Genomic DNA, 19,741 nt, shown 5'->3' on the forward strand with positions numbered 1-19,741 from the left:
TATGTGAGGGCGGCAATGAACCTTCGGGTTCCTTAAAAGCCATTTGTAAGTAAGTCCTGACAGCTTGTAGCATCACATCAGGAGAAGTAGTTGCTCTGTCAGTTTTTCTTTCATAAGTCCTCATTTTCTCATTCACTGCAATGAAAATAAATTTTTAATGTTCATGATCAATTAAATTGAAGTTATATAATAACAAATTTTAAGAATAAATAAATAATATTCTTTACAATTTATGTAATCATTTCAAGTAATATAACAGGGTAGGTTAACACACTGTGCCAATCTGTCCCATCACAGCTATGCCAACTTACCTCAGGTCTAGTTATTTGATTTGAGTGAAGAATTGCGAATTAGAATAATGAATGATCAGATTGAAATTAACAGGAAACAAAGCCACTTAAATGTACTTTCCAATGATGTATTTAAAGTTCACCTAATACTGTATATGTACGCTGTAAAAAAAATCGTGAGATGGTGAAAATTTACTTAACTTGCTGCGAAAACAACTTTATGGCCCCTTTCTTCTACCGTTTCTTACAAAGGACTAACACTTTTGTGGAGTGTGCTTTACAGAGCTGGGATCATATTGTCTGCATGGTGCTGCAATCTGTCACTTAATTACCGAAATAAAACAGTGTGCCAACATGCCTCTGTAACCAACCTGCTTTCACCTCTCGTACATAAAGAATTATCTTAGAAAGCATGTTGTAAATATTCAGATTGTCAATGTTAATACAGATAATACAATATAATATTTGTTTTATTCAGTCTTATGACAAATCAATTATTAAAACAATGACATATATTTCATAACATGTAGTCATTGAGTTTTATACAAAGTAAGTTACGAACGTTTTCGCCCATTCAGGCATCTTCAGGTTCTGAGTACAATATCTCATTATTAATCTGTATGATAATTACAATGATAGTCGATGAGGTGGACTGTTTAAAATTGATCATGATATATATATATATATATATATATATATATATATATATATATATATATATATATAAAATGTACAAACATATGCATAATTAAAATGTAATCATGTTACAAGGTCATAAAATTGCATCCTCAATGAAAATTTGACTCATATCTGGAATCCCCTACACAACTTTTAACCCCATCACAACGTAATATCCTTCCACACGAGCACATACATCGCTCGCGTCACATTAGCCATAGTATCTAAAGCAGCAAGGTCGCCTCGTGTTTTCGTAAGTATGTTCACATAATTAGTATATTTCAATACTTTAAAATTTTCAAAATTTTTGACATTAAAGTTTTCTTTACAGATAAACACTACTTCAGATCATAATGATATATCACAACAGCCTGTGCAGTTGCCACGTTTTAATAACGTGAGTACATTTGATAATTCAATCCAATCACACTCTTAAGTTTGAAAGTTTGCTCTTTTCTATTTCATAATTATATATTTCAGATACAATCCATCATTTTAATGGAATCTACAAAACAAGATCTATACTGAATATTATGAAGTTTAAAATGTAAAACACTACGTGTTCACAATTTTATGACCTTGTAACATGATTACATTTTAATTATGCATATGTTTGTACATTTTATATATATCATGATCAATTTTAAACAGTCCACCTCATCGACTATCATTGTAATTATCATACAGATTAATAATGAGATATTATACTCAGAACCTGAAGATGCCTGAATGGGCGAAAACGTTCGTAACTTACTTTGTATAAAACTCAATGACTACATGTTATTAAATATATGTCATTGTTTTCATAATTGATTTGTCATAGGACTGAATAAAACAAATATTATATTGTATTATCTGTATAAAGAATTATATTTACCTTTTTTTTATTGTCAAACGCCTGGCATTAGAAAACAACAACAACAACATATTTACCCTTTACATCACCAACATTGCTGTTGAGAGTGTAATTACATAAAATAAAATGTACTAGATGAACTTTCATCTCCTCCTGATGTAATTGAATCTTCGAATAGTTCGCCATTTGGGGCCAAATGTCTCGTGGAGACTGTGGTTTCTCGTCCATTTGGCAATCTGATGTATGCATACTCGGAATTACCTTCCTCCAAAGAATAGGGTAAATTTTTACTTCTTAGCCAGTGGTATAGTATAACCTTGCTTCTCCAGAATGGTATAATCTATGAATTTCAGTCAACCTTCTCAGAGATACATCATTTATGGCAGAACATTGGCAAGAAAATGCACCCGCAACATCATTTTCTTTAATTTCAAAGGCATATTGGTTCCGTTAAGTTCAATGTTAATTGAAAAATGAGTTCAATTCAGTCAATACTTAACATAAAACACAATAAAACATGTTATAACAACATATAAACAGAATTAAAAACAAACGTTTTCACCAATTTTGATTGGCATCTTCAGGTCGTGTAGGTCGAATGGAACATGTTATAAAAAGTGAACACTTGGTATATGACGTTAAAAACCAAAGTTACAACTGTAATATCACTTAAAACAGAGAATAGAACATAGCAAAAACCCACCACGATGTGTGTAGAATCACTGTGTTGAAAGAGGCGTGTGTGAACCAAGGGAACAGTAAAACTCTTCTGTCATTGCAGATACAGTTTTCAAGATAGATTTGAAGATGCTATGAACAGGTCGGTGGTGTGGCCGTTATGGAGAGCAGGAAAAATCCTGTAAATTTTAAGGATAGAATGAAACTTTGGTTTTTAACGTCATATACCAAGTGTTCTTTCATTCTATCCTTACAATTTACAGGATTTTTCCTGCTCTCCATAACGGCCACACCACCGACCTGTTCATAGCATCTTCAAATCTGTCTTGAAAACTGTATCTGCAATGACAGAAGAGTTTTACTGTTCACTTGGTTCACACACGCCTCTTTCAACACAGTGATTCTACACACATCGTGGTGGCTTTTTGCTATGTTCTATTCTCTGTTTTAAGTGATATTACAGTTGTAACTTTGGTTTTTAACGTCATATACCAAGTGTTCATTTTTTATAACATGTTCCATTCGACCTACACGACCTGAAGATGCCAATCAAAATTGGCGAAAACATTTGTTTTTAATTCTGTTTATATGTTGTTATAACATGTTTTATTGTGTTTTATGTTAAGTATTGACTGAATTGAACTCATTTTTCAATTATTTTCTTTGCCAGGTCTGTAAATAATTTCATAGTTGTAGCACAATAATTCTAATCACCATCTTAAGATCATTTCGTTCTTCACTTTTGCAGAAATTCGAGAGTCAAACATAAAGGAAACAGATTTCTGATCTGTAATTAATCGAAAGTGACCACTCATAAGGTAATGTCTCCATTTATGTATGGCTTCGATGATAGCATAAGCTTCCTTTTCAACTGCCGCATGTTGCTGTTCAGCCAAACGGGAGAAAAATGCTACCGGCTGGCCTTGTGAAAGCATTGCAGCTATAGCTTTCTCCGAAGTATCTGTTTCGACAGTGAAGGTAACTACAAAGGATACTACCACATTTGCTACATCCCTCTTTAAATAATCGAAAGTTTCTGTTGCTTATGGACTACTTCTTGCTAGAACTTGAACTTTCTCAGAAAATTTAGGGATGAAATGCATATAGTGGGAGAATATGTCAAGTACTGTCCTCAAAAAAAGAGTATCTTTAAGTATAGGCAACTCATAGAGTAGTTTAAGGTGCTCTGGATCTGGCCGTATTGTTCTATTGCTTATGATATAACCAAGGAAGTGGACAGAATGGACAGAAAAACATGACTTTGCTATAGTCAATCTGTATTTCTCACATACTTCCATGAATGTTTTAAAATTAGCGTCATGTTCTTCCTGGTTTCTATCACATACTGTTACATCATCAAGGTAAGCTGCTGTGTCTTTAAGATTTTCATTGACAATAATACTGTCAATTTTCCTTTGAAAAGCAGCCACACCATTGGTAACACCAAACGGAATTCTTGTAAATTGAAATAATTTACCATAAACCTCAAATGCCATATAAGGTTTGTCTTCATCATTAATAGGGACTTGATAGTAGGCACTGTGGAGATTGATTGTACTAAATACTTCATAATTAGCAACTTTGTTAACTAAATCGTCAATTCTTGGCAATGGATAGGCAATGAGTTTAACAGTTTATAGTTTGTGAATAATCTACAAACACACACCTCTTATGGTTTTCGTCTGACACAACCAGAACTTGGGTTCGTCATGGTGAGCAGCTTTCCTCAATGATGCCATCTTTCACAAATTTGCTATTTCAATTGTAATGAATTTGTCAGTTGATTCAGTATGACGTCGAGATTTTATGAAAATGGGCTTTAAGTTTGGCATTAAGTTTTGAAAACGGGAAGCAGGCTCCATAAGTGCATGAGATAAAGCAGAAATTATGAGAGGGTCTCGGTTACCACCAAATTGAATGCTAACACTGATGTGTTCTTTTAGAATGTCGTAACCAATAATGATATCTAAGCAGAGGTTAGGTAGAATATCTAACACAACATTTTCGTAAGTGTGACCTTGGAGTGTCAGTTTTACATGGCATTCACCACTGCAAGATGATCATAGATTACTAGACGCCATGGAAACTTCTACAGTAAAACCTCTATTATCCGTGGTAATGAAGGGGGTGGACTGAACGATTAATAGAAAAAATCGGATAATCCGTACCATGAATAATTTTCATAAATTAAGTGCATAATACAGTTTCGTACGTAATTTAAAGTTCCTGCTGTGCTGCAACCACTGATGTCTTCATACACTGTGCAATATTATGCTCGTAATAAGTAACAAATACAATGAAGTACAATAAAATGTAATACTTTATCCTTGTTTTCTATTAAATCGCGCATTTGTAACGCCCATCTCGTATTCTGGTGTGACATGCACCACAGTTTATCTTTTCCAAAGTCACTCACATCTTTTCGATAATAAGCAAAACAAGTTTTCTTTTGACATTCGTGGGAGACATTTTGCACACAAGTACAGTACGATTATTTAGTCCTGACAGTCGCCGGAGATGTGCGCGTGGGACAGGCGAGTCCATTTAGTTACGCCAAGGGGTGATTGGGTTATTCACTCGCTTGCCTTTACCAACTGCTCGGCTTGTCTCTACTCCGGAACTCTCCTCACTCCTCCTATTACTTCCCCTCTTTCGCGTCACTGAACTGTCAGGACTAAATAATCGGTCTGTAATACAATGTCCACCGCTGTGGAGTAACGGTTAGCACGCCTGACCATGAAACGTGCGGGTCCAGGTTCATATCCTGGTTGGGACAAGTTACCTGGTTCAGGTTTTTTCCAACCCAGTAAGAGCAAATGCTGGGTAATTTTCGGTGTTGGACCTTGGACTCGTTTCACTGACATTATCACTTTCATCTCATTCAGACGCTATATAACCATAGCAGTTGAAAAAGTGTCATCAAATAACCAATAAAAAAAAGTAATACAGTACGGCCACTCAAACAGGAGAATACTGAGTGGTGCACAGGTTTGCAGTTGTGTGGAAGTTCTTGGGGACATTTTCCTGAAAGCAGATTGTGACTATTTTATAAGTTAAAAAACACCATTGGTAACTGTTTATGTTGCCGACAATGGCAAAAGCATTCCTATTACATAGGTACTGTGTAATGCCCGTGGTAAAGGATTGTAACTAATAACGCTCTCTAGAAAAAATATATACAGTACCGGTACTAATGTAATATACAAAACTTCGTATTTTTTCTGCAGAAAAAAAAAAGCCTGAGGAAGACAGTCGGATAATCAGCCAATCGGTTAATAGGGTGACGGATAATCGAGGTTCTACTGTATACCAGTACCCCAGACAGTAGGCTATTGTAGTTTACATACAATCTTTTCAGTAACAAAACTTAATGAACTCCCTATATCAATGAGGGCTGAGATAAATTTTCCATTGAGAGAAGCAGGCACAAGAAATCTGGATAAATCAGTGGACACACTAGCTATGCAAGAAGACGTAATAACAGTTCTTTTACTCGCAGATCGCTGCTGGCATACCTTCTTGTAGTGACCATTTTTGCCGCAGTCTCTGCAGACAGTTTTCCTTGCAGAACAAACAGTTCTTGGATGCTTTCCTAAGCCACAGGAGTAACAACTCACAGTAACAGCCGCTTACGCGTTCTTAAATTCTTCTTTTGTGGACACAGAATTTAGAGTTACCGGTGCAGGAATCTGGTAGAAAGATGATTGTTGTTGAGCTTGTTCTAAAGCTCATGCCTGACTGAAGGCATTGTTCAGAGAAAAATTTGGACTTTCAAGGAGTCTCTGGCATATATGATTCGTGCACTCAACTGATGAAAGCTTCACGGATGCTGTAAACTGGAGCAACTTTGATATTTTTTTTTTCTTTAATGTGATGTAGTTTCCAAGAAAATTGTGTTATAAAAATGATAAAAATTCCTACACAACCAGGTGACTGTCTAGATTGTCTATAACCTATTGAAATTTCAATAAAATGTAACAAAATCTTAGAAAAAAATACGTTATGGTATATCAAATTCACTCTATCTTATGGGGTGACTTTGATTATGCCATTTTAAAATGCATAGAATTGAAGGTAGAGATAGCCAATGTATCAGTCTCGCCCCACAGTAAAATCTGGCAAACCATTCTCATACTGTAGCATGTTAAACTTATTGGGTCTGTGGGGTGACCTTGATACCTGCTCATATGTGAATATAAACAGAATTTGTTTTATGGAGAATTAGCACTCTGAACCTTAAAAATAACATACATTTTAACACTTGAAATTCAGTCTAGGCTGCCAAGTCTTAGATTGAAGTTTAGTTTTCTCTCACATCAATTTTCTTTTCTAAATCTATCATCACTTTATTCGACTTTTAGTTCTGGAAAAATAACCACATACCATGATGTTGGGAGAAGATGTACTGTGGTTCATCACTTTTTCCGGGTACTTTATTCCTCTCCTGTAGAGTCAACTTCTTTCCAGAATCATCATTTACAGTAAGTTACTCTCACCGTAGTTAAAAATATGTGTCAAGTGTTTGTGTCAGTTTGGTGAAATATTCCCTGATATAAGCTTCGGAAACATTTGCCCTAGCATGCGAAATATTCTGTGAACTTCTTTGAGTAATCAGGGTATTGTGGCATTTGATGAAGCCTTAGGTCCAGTCAGTGTCTGGTACATTGTTACTGAATATTGATATATTTACTCCCTAGATAAGATTTTGTGAACATTTGTACATCAACTATCGACAAAGGGAAACTCCAATCGCCACACTTAATAGTTTTATTTCCCTGACTAGACACTTTTCTTGTCTCAGATAGAGTACAGTAGTGGTATTAAAATTAGTATTTATTTTTTAACCTGGTAGAGATAAGTCTGTCAGGCCTTCTCTGCCTCTCTACCAGGGGATTACAACCATAATATAAAGAATAAAATAACAATTACCGGTAATATTAAATTTACAATTACAATTACAATAAAAATCGTAGTACGAAAAGATTACCTGATTAATGAAATGTTTGGATATGTTTGAAATCTATGATTAAGGAAGCAATTTATATGGATTACCAGAAGAATCTTCTCATTCCTAAAATTTCAACAAGTGAAGCATATTATCGCAGGCAACTATCGTTTTTTCGTGCTAAGTCCATACACTTTCTACTGGAAAAATCTGTATTTTGTACATATGATGAGACAGTTTCGAACAAAACGCCTGATGAAGTATGCTTAATGTTGTGGTATTTCTGTTGTAAAATTCTGCCTGACTCTGTGCGTGAATTCAACATGTTCTGTGAATTCTGTTGAGGACAGAGTAACAAATTTTGTGTGCGTGTGCGTGCGCGTGCGCGTGCGTGTGCGTGTGTGTGTGTGTGTGTGTGTGTGTGTGTGTGTGTGTGTGTGTGTGCGTGCGCGCGCAGAATCATTCAATATTGGCGACAGACATGCCATGGATTTATTCCAGTTAATCGAAATTTGCAGCTTGATGTTTTACTTTTCGCTGATGATCTAGTTCTCATAGGATCAACTGAAGATGATTTACAATACTCAGTACACAATTTAAATATGGTTAGTGAAAAATATAACATGGAAATTAATATTGAAAAAACGAAAATCATGTCATTTTTTGGGAAATTCCCTGTACCAAGTAAAATCTGTTAGAATAATAAAATAATAGAAAGAGTAAATACTTTCACTTACCTTGGCTATACACTATCACCTTATGATGAAGTAGATATTGCTGAAAAAATATGTAAATATAATAAAACAATGGGGATCATTAATAAAATCATGAAACCTTCACTAGTACAAAAACACACAAGAATAGGCTTGTACAAAACCTTAGCACAGCCAGTATTAAGCTATGGTAGTGAAGTGTAGACTGTGAAGAATATGTTGTTGTTGTTTTCTAATGCCAGGCGTTTGACAATAAAGTCATTTGACCTCTTGCACTCCAATATTTTTCAAAGATATTATCATGACCAGCCACTGAAGCACAGATTTCTGTGAAGAATATAAAGATGTTAGTAGAATAACAGCAAGTGAGATGAGGTTCATGAGAGCAACAGCTGGATATACTCGCTGGGATCATAAAAAAAATGAGGACATAATGCAAGAACTTCAAATAGAACCCATTATGCAGTTCATCAGCAAATATCAACTTCAGTGGAAGGGTCATCTCAAATGAATGGATCGATGCAGAATTTCAGAAGCACTGTTTCATTACCATCAGCATGGCAAAAGATCTCTAGGTCGTCCGAAAAAGAGATGGACTGAAAATTCTAGTTTGAGACCGTAACAGGCCACTCGGCCTAATACTTATTAGGAAGACGACAGTGGCGACCTTTTTTTTTTTTTTTTTTTTTTTTTCCCCCCCAATAATTACTCAAGTAGGCCTACCAACTTTCAGAGGATATTTAAACATGATGTTGAGGAATTCCCCTTATAAGTCTAAAGCTTTTGAAGCACTCTTCATACTTGTGATTTTTTTTGCAGTGGCCTCTCATGGACGGAAAAAGCAACAAGGGACCAGATGTTATGAAACCAGAGCCAGAGATCTTTCCTAGGACTAACAAGAGTGTACCAAAGGGTCTGCTGTATCGGGAACTGGGGTTGACTCACAAGCAAAGTCGTGTGGCCACTGAATTTCAGCGGGCTGCTGAGGACCGCCTGGTGCTCAAGAATCACGAGGAGCTGGTATGTATTTGGCTGCAAGTAGTGTGATTGTTTGTGAGGGTAGGAATTATGAGAATTATAATTGGCGCTCTTGTTGCAGCCATGTGAACTGCCAGATGTATCTCGCTCCACATTCCTCATGGTGTTCAGTCCTGATGGGTAAGCATATCATACTTTAGTGAAATAGGTTAGTTCATTGGATGTTAATTTCGGGATTAAATTCGTAGTTAATCTCTAATCTGGAAGAATTTAATTTCCCATTATAAAAAGTGTAATAGGGAAAGTATATTATTGCTGCAAGAACAATTGAAGCGTTCTCTGGTACAAGAACTTGACTTAATCTTGTATTTGAGATACAGAGCATCAAACATTTTAGGTCTTGAACAACAGCATTGCGCATAACGACATTTAAATGTTTCTAGAGGATACTGTGTTTGTTTGTTGGAGGGAAATAATATTTTGTCAGGAGGGAGCTGTGTTATTGAGAGTTCAATATAGACTGGAAACAAAATAATGATCCAGGGAATGTCTCGGTTAAAAGATTTTGATCATCTTTGGAGAGCAAGCAATTGCAGTGCTTCTCTTTAATATGAGATTTATAGGCTCAAACCCAGCCAAAGGCGAAGATTTTTGGTAGTGATATAAATTCTTAGTATGAAGGAAAGTAAAACTGCGGGTCCCATGCTGTAGATTTGTAAAAAAAAAATCCCTCTTCTTGAATGAGATATCTCTGAGAACTATTTTCCTGTCTTTCTTACCCTTATCAAAAGCTCTGCTGTTGATTCTTATATGTCATTTTAATGTCAGAAATCATAAATTTTTCCTTCCAGATTCCCCCACCTCAGATACGTAATTCAACACTGTCAGACTAGCAGAATTTAGGATCACAAGTACTGTTTCTTTTCACAAAACTAATGACGAGATTTATTTAATGTACAACCTGTATGATTTCATTTTCTCATAATAATCATCAAACAGGCAAGTTTCTAAACCTAGTGGCTGTTCTGGTCTCATTGTCAATCCATTATTCTTCTGATAGGACGACCTTGGCTCCATTTTCCTATTGGATGGTATTTCAAAATTAAGTTGGGTAACCTCTGTCATTAGACATTGTTTCGACTTGTAGTCTCCATTTATTCCTATAGTGGTGAATTTTGTCAAGAACTGGTTCAACTTTAAGTTTCAATACCATAATATTTCTGTGTTTGTTTTGTAATCCTACCATGTGTATTTTGCTGTCTGCCTGATGAATTTCATGTCTGCTGCAGTAATGCGAGATTTTTTTTTTTTTTTTTCGTAGCCCAGGTCTCACATCCATATAATAATTTAGGCATTACTAAAGTGTTATATATTTTTAATCTTGTTTGTTTCTGGACTTGGGAAGGTGTCTTTATTTATTACTCCAGTTATTTTAAGAAATGTTCATAGTCTTGGCAGTGATATCCTTTTCATTCTGATAAGATATTGAGCATTCCAGGTACGGTAATTAAAAGTATTTATATACATTATTACATTGTTGTAATAATAATAATAACAATAATAATAAAGTAACCTCTACCATCATTGTCATTATCATCCAGACAGGGGTGGGGCCATGTGGCTTATTGTGGTCTGATGATCTCTTTGCCAGTCAACCAATTGATCATCTACCTTAACGTCATTAATCAGATTTTGTTTGTAAGTAAGTAGTTTAAGACAGTTTCTTTAGTTATTTCATAATACATCATTTCTTTTATAGTCCCGTTTGGCATATAACCTGCATTATGCTTCATAAATCTCATTTCCAATGCTGTTAGTCATTTCATGTTTTTTCTTAATTGTCCAGACTTCACATCAGTAATAGACAATTGACCTAACAATAGTCATATGTAACTTCATTTTTGTCTGTTTTTGTACTCTTGAGGGTTTAATTATCGAATTTATAATGCCTAAAGTTTTTACAAATTTAGTATTTTGCTTTTCAGATCATATTCATTCATAAATAATTATAACGAATAGGCAAAATAATTAAAATGGCTGATTCTTTCTAATAGTTTGTTACTAAGACATATCTTACTAGAGATAGAGTCTTTTCCATTAAATACAGTATTATGTTTTCATGAAATTATTGGGGATCATCAGTGTGGTTTTAGGCGTAATAGATCGACTATTGATCAGATTTTTTGTATTCGACAGATATTGGAGAAAAAATGGGAGTATAAGGGTACAGTACATCAGTTATTCATAGATTTCAAAAAGGCGTATGACTCGATTAAGAGAGAAGTTTTATGTAATATTCTTATTGAATTTGGTATTCCCAAGGAACTAGTTCGATTAATTAAAATGTGTCTTAGTGAAACTTACAGCAGAGTCCATATAGACCAGTTTCTATCTGATGCTTTTCCAATTCACTGCGGGCTAAAGCAAGGAGATGCACTATCACCTTTACTTTTTAACTTCACTCTAGAATATGCCATTAGGAAAGTTCAGGATAATAGACAGGGTTTGGAGTTGAATGGGTTACATCAGCTTCTTGTCTATGCAGATGACGTGAATGTGCTAGGGGAAAATCCACAAACGATTAGGGAAAACGCAGAAATTCTAGTTGAAGCAAGTAAAGCGATAGGGTTGGAAGTAAATCCCGAAAAGACTAAGTATATGATTATGTCTCGTGACCAGAATATTGTACGAAATGGAACTCTAAAAATTGGAGATTTATCTTTCGAAGAGGTGGAAAAATTCAAATATCTTGGAGCAACTGTAACAAATATAAATGACACTCGGGAGGAAATTAAACGCAGAATAAATATGGGAAATGCATGTTATTATTCGGTTGAGAAGCTTTTGTCATCTAGTCTTCTGTCAAAAAATCTGAAAGTTAGAATTTATAAAACAGTTATATTTCCGGTTGTTCTGTATGGTTGTGAAACTTAGACTCTTACTTTGAGAGAGGAACAGAGATTAAGGGTGTTTAAGAATAAGGTTCTTAGGAAAATATTTGGGGCTAAGAGGGATGAAGTTACAGGAGAATGGAGAAAGTTACACAACGCAGAGCTGCACGCATTTTATTCTTCACCTGACGTAATTAGGAACATAAAATCCAGACGTTTGAGGTGGGCAGGACATGTAGCACATATGGGCGAATCCAGAAATGCATATAGAGTATTAGTTGGGAGGCCGGAGGGAAAAAAACCGTTGGGGAGGCCAAGACGTAGGTGGGAAGATAATATTAAAATGGATTTGAGGGAGGTGGGATATGATGGTAGAGACTGGATTAATCTTGCTCAGGATAGGGACCAATGGCGGGCTTATGGATAGGGACCAATGGCGGGCTTATGTGAGGGCGGCAGTGAACCTCCGGATTCCTTAAAAGCCAGTAAGTAAGTATTATGTTTTCAAATGAAATTTCCACTTCATACATAATTTTGTGGCGTTTTATTTGGATTGTGTGGAAAGAGATGCAAACCATCTTCTGACTTCGTCAATAAAACCTGTTCTTCAGCATACAAAATTGTATCTAACATGAGATTAGGATAAATTTTTATACTCTCATGACAGCCTTTCCTCATACTACTCCATTACATCCTCATCGATGATTTCACTCGCGATTTACTTCGACGTACAATGTATGAATGCTATAAGAATGGGGTGTTGCCCACAGTGGAAACTTCTATAAAAATTATTACGATGTACCGAAGTACATATGATATTTCCATGCATCTGACATCAGGATGGGAATCCGGTGTGGCTTAGTGGATAGAGCGGGTGCAAATCCCGGTGCCGGAGAGAATTTTTCTCTGTTCCACTCATCCATCATTTTACAAAAATGATGTAGGGATGAGTATTTATGACCTTTCTTCCAGGAGAGAAGGTCGTTATGTTTTGTCATGAAGTATAATTTCCGATTTTTTCATGTAGGAATTCATGTGTTTTAGCCTAAATAGTAGAGGAGCCAGACCACATTCCTGTCTAACTCTGCATTTAATTTGTCTTCCATTCTGTTTAGTTGATTTCTTACTATCACTGAAATTAACTTATTTCCTTATAATACAGTAAAAATGATACTTATCAATAAGTCCTGGATTTATATGCACTATAAGCTAAAAATGATATCAGCTATATCTGGTGTACATTACAGTTTAGAAAACATGGCTCACTACATTACGAAGTTTAAATCTTTTAGTCTTTATCTAATAATATCTAAAGGGGGCTAGTAGTCACCTATTGAATTCTGCTCCAAAAGCATTATACCGTATTTCATTGCATAATAATCGCCATTGCATAATGGTTGCACCCTTATTTATAGACAAACTGACCAAAACTTTAATATTTCACCGCTTAATCATTGCATGGATATTTCCATTTATCACAATAAAGAAGTATTTAAAAATAATGTCTCTCTACTGCAACACAGAGTATTTTTATGTTCAAGGTCGAATATGCGACAAACAATTGTTGTTGTTTTCTAATGCCAGGCGTTTGACAATAAAGTCATTTGACCTCTTGCACTCCAATATTTTTCAAAGATATTATCATGGTCAGCCACTGAAACACAGTTTAAGGGTAAAGAATCATCTGTACTATCTTAGATAAAAAATTATCGGCTGCCATATGCTAAGTCCCTTTCAGAAGACTTTGGTTGATTTCGTGAGGTTACATGAACGAATTTCTTATATAGTGGCTGAGTTCCAGTAATTTGTTATCAACATTTCAAATGATATATTATTACGATGTACCGAAGTACATATGATATTTCTGTGCAGAAATTCTGCATCATCATATGATGAAGGATGAGTGGAACAGAGAAAAATTCTCTCTGGCACATTGTGCCACTGTCATGCATCTATGACGCAGTGCATGAGGGTAGGCCACTAGAGGGAATCCAAGAGGTGGAACGTAAACTGAGAGGATTCAATTCAACATCGGGATGGGAATCTGGTATGGCTTAGTGGATGAGTGTCAGCACATAGAGCTGAAAATCTGGGTTCAAATCCTGATGCTAGAGAGAATTTTTCTCTTTTCCACTTATCCTTCATCATATGATGATGCAGAATTTCTGCGCGGAAATATCATATGTACATCGTAATAATATATGATATGCGAAAAATAATCACTTAGTGATTTAAGATGGCGCTTACTCCATCGGATCCCGGTCACTTGTTACTCATAACGATTGCACCTCTGCACATGTATGGACATTGTGCCACTGTCATACATCTATGACGTAGTGCATGAGGGTAGGACACTAGAGGGAACCCAAGAGGTGGAACTTACACTGAGAGGATTCAATCCGACATCGGGATGGGAATCCGATGTGGCTTAGTGGATAGAGCATCACCATGTAGGGTTCAAATCCCGGTGCTGGAGAGAATGTTTCTGTTCCAACCATCCTTCATCATTTCAAATGATACTGTTGCCTTGAACCCATGATCTAGAAGTAATATGGCTGCATAGTGAATAAGAAGTTATGAGTTTTTTCTTCTTTTTTTTTTTTTTTTCCATTTAGATAAAATATTATGAATAATTTATGTCAGAGATATGTACAAGAGGTAACATAAAAATTCTCTGTCTTAATGGCTATAGATATGACGGATTTTTTCTCTTGTAAACCAAGCACTGTCAGAAGCTGGACTTAGATTTTGTATGTAAGATTGTACATGATCTGCCTTTGTGGATTACATTTTTTTCTTCTGCAATTTATATCTGCAAATAAGCCTCTACTGGAAAGCAAGAAGGAAGAGGACGTTAAATCAAGATCCAGCCATTGAAAACTAGCTAACTAATTACAGTAGAATCTCTTTTAAGTAGCACCAAAGGGACCAGGCTTGTTCCGGATACAAGATTTTGCCAGATAATTGAATAAATACCGGTATATGCAAAAAAATGTCTTATTTCATGGTGTCAAATGTTTAAGCTGCATCCATGTGAAGCTTATTTCTCTATCACTTGCTCATAACTGAATAAACATAAAAACTGTGTGGATTTTCCTTATTAAAACACATCACACAACAAATAATACACTAATTCTAGGTTAGAATATTCACTGAAAACTAAAGTTCATCCAAACTTCTAATGTGGCAACACTGACAGTCCGAACATAACTAAATAAACATAAGAACTATCTGGATTTTATTTATTAAAACACATCACACAAATAATAATACACTAATTTTAAGTTCGAATATTCACTGAAAACGAAAGTTCGTGCGAACTTCCTAATGTGGCAAAACTGTGGCAATGTGGCAGATTCAAACATTTTTTTTTTTTTGGTCCAGCCAAAAGTGCCATTGTTTTGGTATTGCCAGTTATTTGGATGCTGGTTGTAAGGGATTTTACTGTATATGTGAATAAGGGAATATAATTTATTTGTTAAAATATTAGCGTATATTTTGTAACCAGAATTCAGTAACTTATACTTACTTACGGCTTTTAGAGAACTTGAGGTTCATTCCTGCCCTCACATAAGCCCGCCATCGATCCCTATCCTGAGTAAGATTAATCCAGTCTCTACCATCATATCCCACCCTCCTCAAAAATCCATTTTAATATTATCCTCCCATCTACGTTTCGGCCTCTCCATAGGTCTTTTTCCCTCTGGCCTCCCAATTAACACACTATATGCATTTCTGGATTCGCCCATACGTGCTACATGCCCTGCCCATCGCAAATGTCTGGATTTATTGTTCCTAATTATGTCAGGTGAAGAATACAATGCGTGCAGTTCTATGTTGTGTAACTTAGTCCATTCTCCTGTAATTTCATCCCTTTTAGCCCCAAATATTTTTCTAAGCACCTTATTCTCAAACACCCTTAACCTCTGTTCCTTTCTCAAAGTGAGAGTTCAAGTTTCACAACCTTACAGAACAACCGGTAATATAACATTTTATAAATTCTAACTTACAGCTTTTCTGAGAGCAGCTTACACCTATGTAATCTGATTTTTTTTTAATGATTAGTATTATGATTGCTTTAATGTAAGAGGCAGTTTCTCTCCAAACCCTACTTTGTGTAAGAAATTCAAAATCTGTGGTTAAAACAAATCTCTACAAGTAAAATACAGTAGGCAACTTGTTAAAAAAATTATTATTCTCATAAAATAAATTCAAGAAAACAGAGAACGTATTTAAAAATAGGATTAAAACTATAACTAATAGACAATAATGTAAGTTCTTTATAAATTAAGAAATGACACAAATATGGATAGTAATTTGAACTATTGTGACGCCAAAGTATTTTATGACAATAAAGGTATAGATTTATAGTTGCATGAAACTTTTTTTAGTGACAATGTATAGTGTTACAGTCACATTGAAATGTGTCATAGTATCAGTGCAGATTCAGATGAGAATAAAATTGGTGTAGTGAATGATTAACTGTGCTAAAACACACGTACATGTGCATGTATGATTAATGTTTTAAATATGTATTAAGATCTATCGAATGTGATAGCTCCAGAGATAGGAAATCTAGGGTTAAATTTCTCAAGACCAGCAATCCTGACTGAAGTTTTTCATGGTCTCCATGAGCCACACCAGGCAAATGCTGGGATCGTTCCTTGTTGTATGAGACCAATGCTCATCCAGCATCATGGTGAATTTGAGAAGCTACAGTGAATAGCAAAATCCTGTTTCGTAAGCCGCTATAATGGCTGGGATGGATCATTGTGCTGGCCACACATACTAGTTGAATGATCGCTTACCTCTGTTTAGGTATGTGTATGTAAAGTCAGCATTCAGCTCTCCTGCACCACGGATTTACTCTAATCTTAATCAGTTCTTTTGATGCTCTAATTAGAAGTTTTCTCGTGTTTTACATGTACATCATATCCTAAACTAGATATATTTATTGCAATATTGTCTATTAATTTTCCTAGTTTCTTTCTTTACTTATTCTCTGGGTTTATTGCTTTTTTCGATTTCCTATATTTTGAATCTTCAGAAAACATAAATAAACTATCTGATTCTTACTTGGACTGCCACTAGGACTTCACAGAATGTAATTCCTGAATGTATGTTTCATCTACATGTACTATATTTTCTCTCTCTCTCTCTGTCTCTCTGTCTCTCTCTCCCTCCCCCTCCCCCTCCCCTCCCCCCTCTCTCCCTCTCTCTCCCCCTCTCCCCCCTCTCCCCCACCCCTCTCTCTCTTCCTCCCTCCCTCCCCCCTCTCTCTCTTCCTCCCTCCCTCCCCCCCTCTCTCTCTGCTTATTTTATTGAGATAATGTGTTCTCCCTACAACAATGTCTTGTATTTCGACTAAGATTTTTCTGTTCGTGTGGCATGTCTTCCATTTTAAGCCTGTTTTCTTCACTCTCTTGCATAAAAATTGTCTGAGGGCTTCTAAATTTTCGGATCATGGGACACTTTTTTTGACATTGTAAAATGCACAAATTTTCTGTTTGTAAAGCTATCACTTCAGTTCTTGTCTTTGTTGTGATATTCTTTTTCCCATTCGACATAGAGAAAGTCAGTTGTCCCTTCGCCAAAGTTTCTTTCTTTTTCTTTATTACAGTGTTTACTGATCTTTTAGAAACTCCAATAGTTTCTCTTGTAACTGCTGCAACATTTATATTCATATCATATTCGTCTTTCTATTTTTGTTTAAATTGAGCAATATTGTATACAATTTCGCCTGATCTTTTACAGTCTACTAGAAACACTTTATATGTTGAAGTCATTGTATACAGATTATATTGTAAATAAACTATATAATGTTATAAATACAAAAGAAATTACCAACTTTTTCTACAGACTGTACTTCGACCCAACAGTGCACAGCTGTATACCGACAGAATTTATGGGCCCCCATGCAATATTGTACTCGGACCCCCGCTTAAAAAAGTAACAATTACAAGTTACCAGTTATTCTAACAATAATAATTATTTGCAAAATAAATAAGAGATAACCCCATACACAGCTACGAACTACATTGATGCACAATCATCAATTATATCATCAAAATTTAAAGACCTAGCAAGATCGCTCTCCAGACTAAGGAGGCCAAGGTTACTCAGTTGTTCTTGACACATTGTTTATCTGAATAGGCTACATTTTTTATTTCCTTCATTTTGCTGAAGAATCTTTCAACAACAGCAACTGTCACAGGAATTGTATAGAATATTCTAATGCCTATACAAATATTTGGAAATAGACTGTCCAGTTTTAATTCCCTCAGACTATTTAGGACATTCAAAGGTTTCAGTGGGGTTGGCCCTAAATGAGAGGCATGAATTGATTTTAAATATTTCGACTCATCACTGATCTCTTTGTTAATGTCTTCATAATATTTTTCACGCAGTCTAGCACCCATATTAATATCTCCCAATTTTTTCTGTCTCTCCTTGTGCTTCTCAGCTCCCGACTTATGCCTGTACTTGTCCATTGTGCAGTTAAACTATAACTGGTAACACTGATGAACAGAATTTACTAGACAAACGACAACGAAAAGATTAAAGTTTCGAACGAAACATACAATGTACTGAAAAGGAAACGTGATCCTGCGATTTAGGTTTGGAAGAGTCCACTAGCATATTGCGGTGGGTTAGTAGTTAAAAAGGACAAGCCAATAAATAATTAAATGTGTTCAGTACAAGCGACGGGAACATAGTTCAGGTAAATGCTGGGGCCCTCAATTGTCGTGTCGGTGAACATTAATGTGGGAAACCGATATTGTATTATATAAAAGTAAAATATTTACATATGAAGTGGTAATTTGTATTAATTCTACTATTGTTGAGTTAATATGTCAAATTTATGTAACAAATGTTCTTACAAAATTTTATAGTACCAGTATGTACCTACAAATAATTATTCATGATAATAAAAAGTAATCAGACTCACTTAATCTGACAGGCCCTTATTGCTCATGGGCCCAAATGCACTTGCCCCCTTTGCCTCTCTTCTCGGCAGCCCTGGTCAAAGGTACAAACACTCAACTGTGTGGGGGATTCTTCATGATCACATGGGAATGTTATTAATGACAGGATAATGTGACATCATAACTAATTCTAGCACATGCTCAGTGTTGGTACATTTTGTTAGTGGCCCATAATAGCAGAGAAACATGACATACTAATTCTAGCTTATGCACAGTATCAGTTCGTTTTGCTCATGGTCCATCTATAATAGAACATAATTTACATGCAAATAGTACACATTATTAATTGGTATTTACATACATCATACATATTCTAAGCTAATTATAACACTCCTACAACATATACCTAGAACGAATGCCTTATTGTTTAATTTTATAAATAGTCTTACATTTAAAAGCGTGAAGATCTATATTGTTTTGGAAGAACTTCATGTTACTCAGAGCCAACTCTTCCTTATTGTCATTCCACAGCTTCTATTTTCATTTTCTTGAAGTGACATATTCTAATGAATGTACAGGTGCTAATATAGAGGGAAACAATTTTCTCGATGAGTTCAGTGTATTTTGACCTAATTATAGACGATAGTGCTTTCATTGCATTGGAACAGTTTGATAAACCGAATCCATGAAGAGCAGCAAATATACGAGTAATTTCAAATTCAACAATCTTTTTGCACTATTTTGCCTCCCTTTTAAATTATAGACATCCAATCATGAGGCACTTTC

General features: G+C 35.4%; 1 protein-coding gene across 5 annotated transcripts in view; it reads left to right on the forward strand.

Moving 5' to 3' along the window:
• The window catches only part of LOC138696316 (uncharacterized), an 85,459-nt gene that overhangs the window by 27,423 nt on the left and 38,295 nt on the right, over positions 1–19,741 (forward strand). For 3 of the 5 annotated variants that reach the window (XR_011331319.1, XR_011331320.1, XR_011331321.1), the window contains 2 exons: positions 8,980–9,180; positions 9,260–9,318. Coding sequence is in view for 2 of the 5 variants with exons in the window: in XM_069821109.1 (XP_069677210.1) it covers positions 6,903–6,983; positions 8,980–9,180; positions 9,260–9,318 (341 nt within the window). In the remaining 3 variants the exon portion in view is untranslated. Of the gene's footprint in view, positions 1–1,299; positions 1,366–6,858; positions 6,984–8,979; positions 9,181–9,259; positions 9,319–19,741 lie in introns of those variants that run through there. The other 2 variants (XM_069821110.1, XM_069821109.1) reach the window with 2 other exon arrangements.

Source organism: Periplaneta americana, chromosome 3 (assembly GCF_040183065.1).
Source record: "Periplaneta americana isolate PAMFEO1 chromosome 3, P.americana_PAMFEO1_priV1, whole genome shotgun sequence".
NCBI classification, from domain to species: domain Eukaryota; kingdom Metazoa; phylum Arthropoda; class Insecta; order Blattodea; family Blattidae; genus Periplaneta; species Periplaneta americana.